Source organism: Muntiacus reevesi, chromosome 7, assembly GCF_963930625.1.
Source record: "Muntiacus reevesi chromosome 7, mMunRee1.1, whole genome shotgun sequence".
NCBI classification, from domain to species: domain Eukaryota; kingdom Metazoa; phylum Chordata; class Mammalia; order Artiodactyla; family Cervidae; genus Muntiacus; species Muntiacus reevesi.
The window spans coordinates 43,744,338-43,759,449 of record NC_089255.1 but is presented as its reverse complement, the minus strand read 5'-3'; the positions used below and the strand labels follow the sequence as shown (position 1 = coordinate 43,759,449).

The 15,112-nt window shown below is 48.8% G+C and overlaps 1 protein-coding gene across 1 annotated transcript; it reads right to left on the bottom strand.

The window, feature by feature from the left end:
- Positions 1 to 775: 775 nt before the first annotated feature.
- Positions 776 to 13,679, bottom strand: OAZ2 (ornithine decarboxylase antizyme 2). Its single transcript, XM_065940836.1, is given in 6 exon segments — positions 776 to 1,969; positions 2,190 to 2,275; positions 3,013 to 3,188; positions 4,359 to 4,439; positions 4,441 to 4,516; positions 13,477 to 13,679. Coding segments are annotated over 6 exon segments (570 nt in total). The 5' UTR covers positions 13,497 to 13,679; the 3' UTR covers positions 776 to 1,838.
- Positions 13,680 to 15,112: the final 1,433 nt, after the last annotated feature.

The following is a 15,112-nucleotide window of genomic DNA, read 5'->3' as shown; positions in this document are numbered from 1 at the left end:
ACTTGGTCCAGTATGAAAACACAAGCTCAACATAGAACAATGTGAAAATGCACCAAAGACTCAGAAAGAAAATAAGGACAGCCACAGTCAACAGTAAGTAAATAGTTCTAAAGTCATAGGAGGTGGAAGAACATGCCCAGTACTTCATTTGGGAAAACAGAAGCAAAGGGGGGGAAAAAAAAAAAACCTAGTAAACCCTTGAGAAACTAAGACAACATAGGTGAAGAGGAATTTATCCCCCTCCAGTGCCACTGAGAGCTGATTCAGCAGGCTGGTGGTACCGGGAAAGGGCAGCCGTGCCTTAGGGCACTGGGCTCCAAAAGGAGAATACTGTCTTCCTAGGGAAGGTGAGTTCCACTTCCTTCAGACACCCCCAGGAACAGGAATGTCAGGCAGCTCTGTGTGAAAGCCAGAACCCAGTTTCAGGACCTGGCCTTCTAGACAAAAAAGAAGTCGGGTCCTGGTATGTCTAGCCTCTATTCTGGATGAAGCTCTGTGTACATACCTGTCTCTAGGGGGCTCCAGCATTCTGTCCCAGACTCCTAGCAACCCCTTGCTTCGCCTAGTAATGTGGCCCCAGAGACCTCAGCCATTTGCCCTGATGCAAAGCGGCTTTTTTCCTAAGAAGCGCGTATCACACCCCTGCTGGGCTGGGCTCTAGACTCAAAAGACAGCAGTAGAAGGAAGCTGGCCCTGGTTGAGGAGTAAAGGACAGACCAACCACAACTTTAAATCAGTTTATTGACACACTAACACAACACACTTGCCTCCCTGACACCCCCGCCCCCTCACCCAGTCGAGATCTCTCCCCCTTCCTTCCCCCTTAGAACAAACTGTTCAGTGAAAACAGAAACGGGCGGGCCACTTCTGCCCCCTCAGTCCCACAGGAGAGCCCCATAGAACAGGGGCTCAGGCACTACTCAGAACCTGGAGGGGGGGGGGGTGCAGTTAGCACTAGACTCAGCCAGGCAGAGGCATCCAGTCCCTAACAGCAAATTCCCCCACCACCCCCAGGCCCTGAGTTGCTATTCCTCTTCCTCTCTGCTGTTTGTGACCCTAGGAAGGAGACACCTTGGGGCCTAGGCCTGCAGCCCAGAGCAAGAACTGGCCGTAATCTGAGAACTGCAGTTTGGCTAGTGTTTTTTAAGACCCAGGCACCCCCAAAATAAAGCCCTGGTGGTAGGAGTAAACTTCAATGCCCCTATTTTGAATGCACTGATAACAGATTAAGTCAGCTTAACCAAATGCCAGAATAACACTAAGCTGTAAAGGAGGGGTTAGACCTGCTTTCTCCAGGCCAGACACAAATGCACAGAGAGAAGCCCAGGTGGAGTGTCAAAAAACAACAGAAGGACACTGCCCAGGGGTGAAAAGCCTATACTCCAGAGTCCCCTGGGTGACAGGAAGCAAGGAAAGAAAATACACAAGTCTTAAAAACCAAAAAAAGAAAGCCCAACAGCAGGGTAACCTGAGCCTGACAGTGCTGTCCCCAGCCCTCCAGGCCTGGCCCCTGGACGCAGACAGCCCCTCCCCTCTAGGCAATGTCCTCCCCTAGGCTAGATAGAGCACATCACACAGCGCAGTTTAAAAAGCTTCTAATGCCAGTTCATAAACATCTTCATTTACTATTGGTGATTACATGTGAATAATATGTTTATACTGTTCTTTATGGAAAACAATTTCAACGAGTCAACTCCGAGAACACAACAGGCAACCCTCACCCTGAGCCCCTCAGTGTCCTTCCCTGGACAGCAAGAAGCCCCCTCCTCTGTCTCAGGGCTGCCTAACTTCCCCGCTTCCCCCACTGTGGCTCTTGGGCAAAGCATCCTCTTTGACCATTAGTCCTCATCGGACAAGTTCTGGTCCAGGGGGTAAACCATGAACATCACATCTGGTCGAGAGGGGACACAGGGATGGCCTGGACGCACAATCTCAAAACCCAAGAAGCTGAAGGTCTTCAGGAGTGGAGCTGCAGAAAAGAGTGTAAAAAAGGATTCTGATATGAAACGTAGGCTCAATCAAGGGAAAACCCAAAACAAAGATGGAATAAATGCACTGGCCTTTCCTAAATTTGAACACAACCAATCCCACGATTTCCTAGGGTTTATATGTCAAAGTCTGGAGCCCCACCTCATTAGGAGCCCCCCCTTTCCCTCCCCAGCCTGGTCTCAAGCTGCTCAGCCCCTCACCTCTGTCTTCCCGGCCCTTCCTGAAGCAGATGAAGACGTAGTTCACTTTCATCTTCTCTTCAGCAAACTCTAGCAGTGCTAACAATCTGCAGGAAGCAAAGAAAACCACTCAAGTCCACTGCCACCTGTGGACTTCACCCCACCCCTCTATACCCCCTGCTCCCACAAGGCTTTTCTGAGGCTTACAGTCAGCACTGAAAATAGGGAAGCTTCAAGAACTTCCTATTTCAAGACCTCAGAAGCCCTGAGTTCAGAAAAAAGTAAACCAAAATCACTAAGAAAACTGTTTCAGAATTCTCTCTTCCAGGAATAAAGGTTCTTTGTCTGAAATTAATACTAGCCAACTTAATGCAATTTACAAGAAAGTATGGGGCCTAGGAAGAGAACCCAGTTTCTCAGGGGCCCGCCAAAGTTGCCAAGTTTGATGGTGACCACCTGTTGTGGAGAGGAACCCCGGGTCCTACCACCACCTAAAAGTCCTTCAAGAGGCTGGAGCCACTCGAGAGAACGCCATCCTCAGGACTGTTTCTTCCACAACTAGGTGCTTGGAGGGCCTTGCCCAATCCAATGAAATTCCACTGCTGCTTTGAGCTTCTGGCTGTTTAAACCACACCATTATATGACAGGAATTTAGTTATAAGTGGTAATGATCTGCTTTCATTATCATAGGCCCATTTTACTGGCTAAAACTAACCTTTAAAAAAAAGGTATATACTTGGGCAGCTGAGAGCTAGGGGAGAAGGCTGGCCATCTGCTGCCCCCAGGAAGCACACGCCCCTCTCTGGAGCAGGCTTCCAGCCCTTGCCCGGCACTTGCTCCTTACCCTTCTTTGCTCCCATCAGCTAATAATCCATCTGGAATTTCTACAAACAGGCTCTGACTGGACAGGACTGCATCCCAGGAAGAGACCTTCACCTCGGTGACCTCATACTGGAAGTGGACGATGTGAGGCTTTCCATCATTCACAGGGAGGTCCTGGGTCACAGTGAGCTTCTCGTCCTGGGAGGAGATCAGGTCAGAGAGCCAGATCACTACTGCTTCTGGCCACATCAAAGGCTCTCCAACCTAGGTGGTGCTGGGAGCCCTCCTGAGCCAACCTCAGAGTAGCATGGGACAGGGCACACTGGAACATCAGAGCAACATTCTGCCTAAATGGAGCCATCACTCACTGGGTGTGAGACCAGTTGGTGATGGCTAAATGCCAGCATGACTGGAAGGGAATATTTACCAAGAGCCCACTGGTTGTCAAGTACTGTACAAGGTACTTTCCCATTTTTCCATCATTACAACAAGCACTTGAGGTAGGCATCAGCATCCCCACTTTAAACCTAAGATACCAGGGGCCCAGTAGAATTAAGCACCTGACCCAAGACTCCAGTGAGGAAACAGCAGAGCTGAGATTCAAATGGGGTCTCCCTAACTGAAACTCATGCTTGTCCCCCCAATAGTGTGTTATTTCCCTTCCCTCTGAAACAGAATCATCAGAAACAAATGAGAATGTTCCTGAGGCACAGGTCAACCCAAGCTGGCTCCGGGTGACTGCAGAGTCCATGTTGTCACCCCTGCCACCATCTCAAGAGCCCAGGACTCAGCTGCCCAGCCACCCCTCAATGCCAGTCTCAGGGAGATGCTAAACCAACCTCTGGGCTCACAGATTAAATAGCAGCAAAACGGGCTAGCTGTCCCAGCTCAGACCAACCTCAGGACAGACTCCCAAGGTTCTCAACAGCTCCTGGGCTGTGCCCTGAGCTGCCAGGGTGACCCTCTCATTACCACCCCCCACCCTACAACATGCAGTGCCCCATGCCCTTGGTATGGACAAAGGGAAAAGCCCTCCTGGCCCTTGGCATTTCTCAGGAGGAAGTGAAGAGCTACACCAGCAAGAGCTCGTCCATTCCTCCACTCACCAGCCCCTGTCCCCTTAGCTGTGCTCCCTCACTCAGGACCCAGAGCCAGCACTTAAGAGCTGACCTAAGCTGAGAAGATGACAAGCTGTCTACTTGGTACTCCCCGAATGCCTCCCAGCAGCCTCAGTCCAAAGTCCTCCCCAGTTCCACTGCTGGCCTAAGACTCAGAAGACTAAGGAAAGCCATCGCTGCCCTTAAGCAGCCACTCAGCATTGTCTGAGGAGGACACTGCTCCGAGCCTTCCATCCCATAGTCCCCTTACCTTATATATTAGAGCTGAGAGAGAAGGATCCCTGCCGCCCCCTCGCCCACCGGGGATCTTCGACAGTGGGTGAGGGGCATCAGGAGCACCACAGAGGCCCCGGAACAATGTGCCTGCAGCACTGGAGCTGGGGACAGTTACTCAAAGGCAAAATACTACTGCAAGAGAGAAAGACAGTGAGACAGGAATCAAGGTCCTGCAGATTTAACTCAGCATTCCACCCACCCCTGCCCTGGCTCGCCCTCAACTGCCCTAGTCCTTCCTGCTACAGCTCTCAGAACTCCTCCTTAAAGGCAAGCCCACCGTCCTACAGAGGCACAGAGAGGCTCAGAGGCTCAGGCTGGATGTCTAACCAAAGGAGCCCCCGTCAAGCATCAAACAAATCTCCATGACACCAGCAGACCTTGGGAGGAAACAAATGCTGGCTCGCCTGCTAGGCAGAGAGCCCCAGACCCACACCAGCCTGTCTCCTCACCCTAAGTGTCTCAACAACCTGTGTGACAGAATCACAAAGCCTCCTCAATCGCCTCAGGGTGCAGAGGCATATGGGGCTTAGAAAGTCAAGGGCTAGCACCATTGTCCGGGAGGAACTTCCAAAGCCTCCCCGACCTGAACAATGGAACTAAACAAAAAATCACCCAAATCCCTCTAGGGTCTAGAACTGAGTCAAATCCAGGGATTTGGCTCCTGGAGAGGAGATGCACCACAGTACAGAGTATTATGGTATCTGAGTTAGTACCCGGTGTACCACCAAACACAGAGTTGCCCTTCTTTGCTGGAATCTGACCTCAGCATGCATGGGAGTTCAAGGAATACCCGTGTAGACAGAGGGACACTCAAGTGAATGTATATTGCAGGCGTGGGGGTTGCCAGGAGGAATTATATACATGCTGGGACCTGAGTAAGGAAGCCAATCATCAGTTGGGCCACAGAGGGTGAAAGGCTCTGAAAGAAGCCCCCTGTCGCCTTCAGGTATGTGCCCTTCCTGGCTACCACGATTTTCAGGTGGACCCAACAGAGCTCCAGAGCTACTGCGCTGCCTTCTTTGAATCCAATTTACTGGCTCTTTAGACTGAGATATGGCTCACTCCACAGGCGAAGGGCAAGTGAAGCAAGCAAAGAGGAAAACTGTCTGTACATGTAACACCATGACTCAGCAACAGGCCTGGCCCTGGCACAGTGGCTGAAGGCAGCTGTAACATATAGGGGAGGGTGCGGCAGCAGGGTGCTGGAACCAGATCACCCAACTGTGCACATCTCTTCCCAACCAAAGTTGTGTTTAGTGACAGCATGTTGGTAGCTTGAATCAGCCATAGGACGAATATTTAAACCACAGAAATCAGCATATACCACAAACCACGGCCTTTGTTCCCTGAAAACCCTTTGTAAAATAATGAGGCACTGTTCTGCACGCTGTCCTTTGCTTTTGATGGCACAGCGTCATCTGGATTCTTTGCTTAGGCTCAAAGAGTGACAGAACTAAAACTCACACCTAACATGGAACAATAACCAGAGACATAACCCCCTGAGACCCTCAGTACTAAGAGACCTATACAGGCATTCCAGCTAAGCCAGGACCCAAAGCATCACTGCTGTAGCTCAGCTCCTCTGTTCTCTCAAGAATTTCAGCCAGGGGCCTGAAATTACACTTGGAAATTTTGCTAGGAGATGAAGTGGGCCCAGAGGAGCATCAACACCTGGGGATCAACCACATGACCACCTCGGGCCTCCCCTGGAGAGCCTCAGGGCATCCTCATCTCCCTCACGAGGCTTCAACCAACAGCTACTAGCAGAAGAGGCGTGACAGAAGACTGTGTTAACTGTTTAAGATCAGGGCCTGTTTTCTCCTGGGGACAATGAGTTGTTAAAATTCTCACCTTTCAATGTGTTAAGGGATATAGTGTCCAGGCCAGAAAAAGACAAAGGTGGGACTTTCCCCAAGCAAAGGCACACCCCCGCCCCCCATGGGTCCCTCCCCATTCCCTGGAGACCACCTGCAGGCCTTGGTGAAGGTTCCTGCAGGAGCACCAGGAAGGTTGGGCCACTGGAGAAAGCTGGCTTGCTTGTACTGGTCAACAGGGATAGCCAGGGACTGAGGGCAGATAGCTGAGATGTAGACTTGTGTATCAGGATAACTGCAGGGTTCACAAAATAAGCAGATCACCAAGGCCCTAGCAGTTCTAAAATTCCGGTGCTAACTCACTTCCAGAAAAATTATTCCTCAATGATCTCTAGATGGGAGAGCTACTTTCAATCCCGACCTGCATTCCAACCACCACCTTTTTTCTGAACTAATTTTCACCTGCAAATAGCAGAAGTGATGGGGCCAACCCATTGAAAAGAAGAAGGGTTTTCCCATTCCAACCACCACCTTTTTTCTGAACTAATTTTCACCTGCAAATAGCAGAAGTGATGGGGCCAACCCATTGAAAAGAAGAAGGGTTTTCCCTTTTTTAGATCCAGAAGCCCCTTTATCTTCCTAGAAATAAACCCTAGGGCCTGCCCTGCATCCAGCACTCATCTATGAGCTCCTGATGTTTCTGATGTCATGATCTCACTCCTCCTTCAAATAAAATGCAAGACATCTATTCCATGGTAACAAATCATTTACTTTCCCACTCACACAAGGATTCTGGGAACTTTCCTCCCCAAGAAAGTCTGCACAGAAAGCAATTGTGTATGTGTGCATGCGTGCAAGTTGGGGGTGGAAGGGTGTTTCAGTCCCCACCCTGAGATCCAGCTCCAGTTCCCTACAAGAAACAGCTGGGGTCTGGGATAAGCTTAGTAGGTAGCAGTTCACAGTCGTTACTTTAATTGTCCATCATAATAGATCTGTTTTTAGTTACTTGCTGTGTAAATGCCAAACTGCTCTCTCTCAAGAAAAAAACAAACCTGTCATTTCTGACATGAAAAGGGAAGGGATATGGGCACATATGTTGTGGTTAAAGTAATTAAAGTGAAAGTGAAGTCGCTCAGTCATGTCTGACTCTTCTCGACCCCATGGACCGCAGCCTACCAGGCTCCTCCATCCATGGGATTTTCCAGGCAAGAGTACTGGAGCGGGGTGCCATTGCCTTCTCCATAAAGTAATTAAGGGGTATAAAATTGCCCAGCAATGGCCTTCTCATATCAGCTTTAGTGTTCAAATTATTGTGGCAAAATATGCTACCAGCCTTAACAGGAATGTGAATCCTGGAGGAACTTAAGCACAAAAGAAAAGTGGATTTTAAACACAAGTCTCCCTATCACAGATCCAAATCAGGTGAGGTTTCATATTCAGTTTTGTTTCTACTGGCTCCAATGCCCAGCTTTTTCCTTTCCTTCCCCATATCCTGCTTACTCCACTTGGGGGCAGACATGGTTTAATCTCTACCACCAAAGGATGATTTAAGCAGCTCACTCTAGAGGCTGAAAAGATCAGACTGATTAAGGAGAATCAAATGTGTCAGATTGAACTCAAACATCCAGCTGGGCTGGTCCTGCTTTTGGAGAAGAAAAAAAAGACCACACTGGAAATGAGGGTGTCAGGTATCCAAGTCAATTCAGAAGAGAGATGGGAGATTAGAGCCGAGCCAATCTGTTGGTGCTTTTATTTTCTCAGTTGTTATCAGACATGTCCTTGGAAACACTCCTCAGGATACATATGAATGCTACAGACTTATCACATCCTGCTGCCTCTAATTTAAAGCATTCTGTGAAACTGCTGTCCAAAATGTCCTTAGCAGGTTATAATTTCATACGCCAGCTACAGACAGGCAGCGTATGCTAGATGTATTCCTGGGGAACCCTGCTAGTAAACTGACTTTTTATAATTCAAATCCTATTTTTAAATCTCTAGGATGCTTACTAATTTAAAGGAAGTAACCTAAAATCTCTTCAGAAAATAAAAATATTTCCTGCTAAAGAATCACTTCCAGTTGATTTTATGTCAGTTTTGATTTTCACATTTAGTTTGCTCAAAGAGAGTACAGTCTGCTACACAGAGTAGAGATTTATATAAAAGTAATTCTGTGGCTAGTTTCTATTCAGCTACATTCAACAAACACTTGAATTCACATTCTCCTTAATAGACTTTCGATCATGTTTCACTTGAATCAGTGGCCTAAGCTTATCGGGTCTATACCCTCTCTCTCTGATTTCCATTGCCTGATAGAGGAGGGTCAGATGGCCTTGGTATTACAGACCTTGTTGTAGCAATTGAAAAGACATAAAAAACCACATTCCCAAGCATTCTACATTCAATCCCCTCTTTAAGCCTCTTCTGACCCATTCCGGTCTCAGCCCTGCCTCACAGAACTCTCTAGGGGGCCCTGACTACCCTTCACACAGGCTGCTTTTACTCTGAGATAGTCCCTGATGACTAATCCCTATGCAGCAAAGAGAGACCAATTCAGGGCTGCCATCGCACTAAGCTAAAGAGAAATAGGAAGAAAGGTGGGAGGTGAATGGCCACCTTCAGTCTAGTGTGAGCACAGAGGCTGATTTCCAGCTGCCAATTCCTTTAACATATGAGAAAGGGGCCTGGTCAGATGCCAGACATAAGTCATCTCACTAGGGCTGTTATGTGTGCCAAAGGGAGTCTACTTGCTAATAAGCACAATTATAAAGAAAATGACATCACCACTCTGAATCACAGACTGAAAGCAACACTGGGTTCTGGCTGATTTTCCACAAGAAACACTTATGGTGGCAGTTAGAATATCTGTGTCTCTGAGATTTGCTTATCGCATTACACAGCTGATACTGCTAGATCTTCCGCCAAAGGTAGGCAAAACTACATATGCTGCCAGAGGTGGGGAGATGGCTAGGTGATCATGCTTCCAAACAGGATCTTAATTTTGCATTTCAGATACCTCAATTTAGTTTGCATAGTAAGCTCATCACCCAGTTCCAGCCTCTCTTCCCAGGATAGAATTACTTCATTGTTTACACACTATCAAAGGCCTGGGGAATTTTCTTGAGGCTTATCTTTTTTTTTTTTTTTTTTGAGGCTTATCTTATACAAAGCATTTCACTCCACTGCTGCTAATCAGAAACAACCTATTTTGTTCACTTCAAGTAACAAAATTCTTGCCAACCTACTTGGTTAGCTACTTGGCCATTTCTGGTCTATAGATTTCAATTAGGCTTCACAGCCTTCCAAATCATGGTATCAACTTGAATCAACACTGTGTACTGTTTCAAAAAGGGATGAATTACTTTTTTTTTGCTAGAAATACACATATATAACATTCCTCAACCCCCTACTTCAGTCTCCATTTTTTATATTTCTGAGTTGCTCTGAGGCTAAATTTGGATTTCTTGGCAGAGTGAGGAATTACTATTATTAGTCCACACAGCTTTCTAAAGCATATCTCCAATTTGGGGGGGATTCCTGACTATGCTAGGTTTCTCTCTCTCTCTCTCTCTCTCTCTCTCTCTCTCTCTCTGTGGGGATGACCTTGAAGGCACATCAAAGGAACACTTGCTCTCCCTACCACTCCACACCCAACAAGCCAGTGCCAATAAATATGGAATAATCAAAACCAAATTCTTGGTGGGAGAGACAGAAATCCCATTATTCAGGTAATCATTCAGTGAAGATGCTCAGGGTCACTAGGATGTGCCCTTGTACCCTGGCTGCTCCCACCACCCCGAAAAACCACCTGTGGAACCAAATGCTTCTTCTCAAAGTCCATCAGACACAGACTGATTATAAGGCTATGAACCCAGGGCAAGCTCTTCTCCACACACTGTACTGTCAAAAGGTACTAAGCAAGCCCTAGACAGACACTTCCTGCCGCCACAACCCAGGGAGAGAAAGGTCCATGAAGCTTGATTTACTTGGATTTAAACCTGTTGCTCAAAAACCATAATGAAGTTCTTGTACTAGTGTCTTCTTCCCTCCCCCACCATTAGGAATTTTGATATTTTGGAGGTACTGATCAGAACAAAACTGGAAAGGAAGAGCCTTGTTTCCAAAACATACTGCAGGCTCCTCTGTAACTGTTTCTTCCAGGAAACCAAGCCTCCACCTCGAGTATTTCACAGAAGCCAGCGAAGCTCCAAAGCCCATCCCCCACCCAGTGGGCGCTCAACCATAGCTCGCCCCTCTGTGGACAGAAAACATCAATACACTGACTGGGAAGAACATCCGGATGTTAATCCAAATCCTTAGAGCTCTACCAGGATTCCTCTTAAAAAGTCAGGGGCAGGCCAGAGGAGGCTCAGAAACATGCTATAGAAACAGGACTGCCATAACTCAAAGAAACCAGACACCCTGCACACACCACCCCACCCCCAGGTCAAAGTGGAGGAGCCTGATCCAAGGCCCTGCTCCTGCCCAGACCTCGCAGGCCAGCTGGCTCCTCCCTCCACCTGCCTTTCACACAGCCAAGCCCCTCAAATTACCAACACGCTAAGCAAGGCTTCTCTGGAGACAAGCAAGCCTGTTTTGCCACCTAGGAGTCTGGAAGAAATCTTCAAAGTTAAGTGAACCCAACCCTCTCTTTTTTTAACATGTAAGCACATTGGCAAAGCCAGGACTGGAACTCACAGTGGGTGAAGACCCTTATAAACTGGTCCCAAGTGCTCAACTCTCGGGGCTCAGGCTGCAAAGGACTTGGCACCTAGACCAGTTCAGTCTGGAGGACTCTAGAGAAGGCCTGCTGAGACCGCACCACCACTTTCCAAATCCCACTGCAGAGACAAGAACCTAAGACTAGAAAAGAAAAATAGACCTCATAAAGCCCTGGGATTTCTGGCAGGTTCCTCAGCTTCCCTCTGCCCCTGCACTTCATCATGCCCTCTCATACCTGGGTCCTATCCTCAGCACACACAGCCTTCCTTACCACAAGAACATCTTTTGCATCCAGCACCACCCAAGTACATATCCACCTCCACCTCCTCAGCTCCAGAGGACTGGTTTAGAGAAAATGAAATGAGGGACTGCAGAGGAAGATGGACATCGAGAATCTTGGAAAAGGGAAACAGCACCACAATGGGGCTGTAGGTAAAGAGGGCTTGGGAGGTCAGGGTACTGGATCAAACAGGACCATTACAAACCAGGAAATGAGTGAATTTTCTTTCTGCATGTAGGGAAGAAACAAGGATGTGGGAGTTAGAGAAGAGTCTAAGAATTAGAAGAAAGTGGCTAATGGCTGAGAACTGTGTAACAAGGTAGAATTTAAGAGGCTGCTGCGGATATCTTGCATACTTCTGGAGAAATCTTGGAATAGTTCTGGAGAGTTCCTGGGAGAGGAGGACTAAGAAATCCCTGAAGATGACAACACGCTTTTCCTTGGAGAAAGGGCTGACACCCACTAAAGGAATATGATGGGAAGGGTCTTCTCAGGGGAAGGGAGAGGAGGCAGTGTTTCTCAACCCTGGTTGCCCATTGGAGAGCTTCAAAATATATGCTAATACCAGGCCCCACCCTAGGCTAATTACACAAGATCTTTGAAGGGTGGGAGCCAAGGGATTGATTTTTCACATGTGCACCTAGGGTTGAGAAACACTGAGATGCAAAAAAAAAAAAGCTGAAAACTCAGATGGAATATTTAAGGATGGGGCTGCTAAAGGAATGGGAAAGAGCAAGTTAGAGACCACTTTTTGTAAGAGGGGAACCCAAGTGTGAGAGAAACCTTGAGTGGTAGTTCAGAGCTCTGTGTGAACAAAAGCAATAAGGAGGGATATGTTTTTAAGAGGAACTAAAATCCATTTCTTCTAGACAGACCATAGCACAACTTAAGGATGATCTGCAGGGAATGAGTCCGCTTGCAAAACAATGAGGCTCAAGTGAGAGGCAGAAGCCAGAAGGCCAAATCTGGAGACAAAGGCCCTGGTGTGGGGAACTAATGAGCTTCAAGCTCATTTTGGAGGGGGCAGCAACAAGTCTTGGGAAACAATGAGGAAGAGAATTAGAACCCAGTTTGTAAATATAAAAGTCATCCTGATATATAAGCAGCTGGGGTTAAAAATCATGGGGAATTAGGAAACAATTTCACAGAAGAATTTGGGGGAGAAATATGGGATATGCTGGAGGGAGAGATGCATGACGAGGGCTGCATTGGAGAAAAAGAGAAGTAGAGAAAGGAAAACTGAATAATGAACTCTGCTGAGTGTCCGCAGGGGGAAGTATACATGAAGCAACTTTAGAAAACTACTGGTACTCAGTATCAGAAAGATGTGCAGCCTTTCTCTACAATTACTGGGGAAAAGCTGGGGTCAGGTTTTGAGGGAGAAAACTTGCAAAGGCCCAGTGAACAGAGTATGAGGACTAATTTGAAAGTACTGGAGGTACAGGTAAAGAGAGCAGGTCTTCAACAGAAGCTGAAGGGGCTGAGTTCTGTGATCTAATATTCTAGAAATGGGGTTCAGTTAGGATGGGAGGAGTAAGAGCAGTCATGAGAGAAAGTGTTTAAAGGGTAGGAGTGTTTAGAAGAGTGTTAGGGGCAACGGCGTTAGGGGAACAGGATGGCGGACAGGAGTCAAGCCCAAAGTGAGAAATAAAAAATGATGATGTTGGGCGACAGGGGAAACGGGGCCTAATTGGGGGAAGGGGTGTCTAAAGAGGACGGGAGAGAAAAGATGAAGCTGGAGTGAGGGACCAAGGGGAGGGCCAGGCATCTCTGTAAAGCCTATTAGGCCTGGGGGGCGGGGGGCCGGGGGTGAGGGTGACAGGTGTGGATAATGGGTCCAGTTGAGAACTGAAGGACGGAGCCAGACCGGGGCGGGGGGGTGGGGAGCAGCGATAAAAGCAGCATCTGGTTGGAAGGTGCAGTTGAAATAAGGGAAGGGATTCAAAGGGGAAGATGGAAACAATTTGGGGAATGGGCCACCGTTCGGGGGGGCTGAAGGGAAATGTGGACAGGACTGAAAGATTGGGTCCCGGTCCGTGGGGGCTTTACGCCGCGATGAGGGGGATGGGCTGGGCTGGAGGGAGGGAGACTGAAGGACGGAAGAAGGCCCAGTTGCGGGGCTGGGGCTCGGACTGGGGTGGCTGAAGTAGGGAAGGGACCCAGTGGCGGCCGGCTGGGGCCTTGTAGGAGGGGCGAGAACCGGCTGGGTGGTTGGGGAGGAGGCCCTCTGGAGCAGACGAGGGGAGGATGGGGGCGGGGAGCCTGGACCGGGCCGTTACCTGTCCTGGGTGTTTATCATCCTCGGCGGCTCTGCTCAGGGTGGGAGGAGGCGGCGCAGGGAGTGGGTAGGTGGATGAGTGGGTGGGTGTGGGGTCGCGCGCGCGGGGTCGATCTCTGCGGGATAAGTCCCTGTCAGGCCGCGGGCCCAGAGCCCTCCTCCTGCCTCAGCGAGCGCCTGCCTCCAACTGACCCTCCCCGGCCGCCGCCGACGCCGCCGCAACCGCCCCGCCCCCGAGTGCCTCATCTGCATAGCCCCACCCCAGCGCCGCGCGGTGTCCTGGGAAACTGGGGCCCACAACAAAGGGCAAAGCACCGCCCCGCCTCCGCGCAGGCGCACCAGGGGCCGGTAGGGGCGGGACCCGGTAGCGGAGGGGGCCGAGCGGGCGGGGCCAGACGGAAAGCAGCTTGCGGGGTTGACCGGAACGAAATGTTGAGTTTCAAGGAGCGTTTCCTGAGCATTGGTGCTGGTCTCTAGCCCTTGTTTGCATGGGACTGAGCTGGGCTGTGTCATTTGTAGGCCCCAGGAGGATATTTTATTAACCAAAATCGGAAATCTAGGAGTACTACACATGTATTAGTGCCATTTGAGAGTAAACCCAGGCCCACAAATCCGTTACCTCAGCTCATAAGCAGATCAATAACCTCAGCTATCAGCGGAGATCAACAATCTCCGCACCTTACTGACAGGTCTCAAGGGCAACGGTCAAGGCTGAGGTCATCTGAAGTTTAATGGCTGTGGGTCAGGATCTCAGACACCTGACAGCAGCAGCGGAAGGAACCAACGCTGACTTGTTTAAAGGAGCTTCGCATCACAATCATGAAAGGTTATTAGTTAACAGGCACTGTCCCTACCGAACCTTATCCCAGATCAGCGCCAACAGGTTACAGTCACCGGTGCACAGACCCTTCAGATCACAGTGACTGCGGGCCACAATCGGACACTTCGGTAGTCATCAGAGCTTCTGACTGTTCATAGTCAACCCAAACTACAAACAAGAGCGGTCACATTATCTCGGATCACAATGGGCAGTTATCACCTCAAATCCCATTCATTCATTTATTCAACTGATAAATTACTGAGCAGCTACTTACTCTGTGTTCCTGGCATGTGCTGGAGTCCAGGAATACTCAATGATCAACTAGGCAAAGTTCTTGCCTTGGATGTCACAATCTGATCAGAGGGACACAGGCAGGCCATCATAATATGAGGTAAGTGCTCAATCTGAGGGAGGCCACAGAGAAAGTTACTAGGGAATTAGAGATGTCTTCAAAGAAAGGGTGATCACAGTCACTCCAGATCAAAGGTCACTATGACCCCCAGTTGACAGTAGCCCCAAGTCACAAATGTTCCACCTTAGAGCCATTTAGGACACTATAACTCTTCTTCACAAAAACATGCCTACAGTTTTTAGATGATGGGAATTCAGGGATGGAAGAAAGGCAGGAGCTGCTGAACTAAGGTTTTTACAGCAAAAATTGAAGTGGTAAACCAGAACTGCCCAGATTATCACTAGATATTAAGCACAACTAGGCCCTCAAGGTCCCATACTCAGCTCACTTTAGATCCTCTACCTCGTCCCCATGATTATGCCTACCTGCTTTTCTACGTTCAAGCCAGGTATGTTCTTAGTGCAC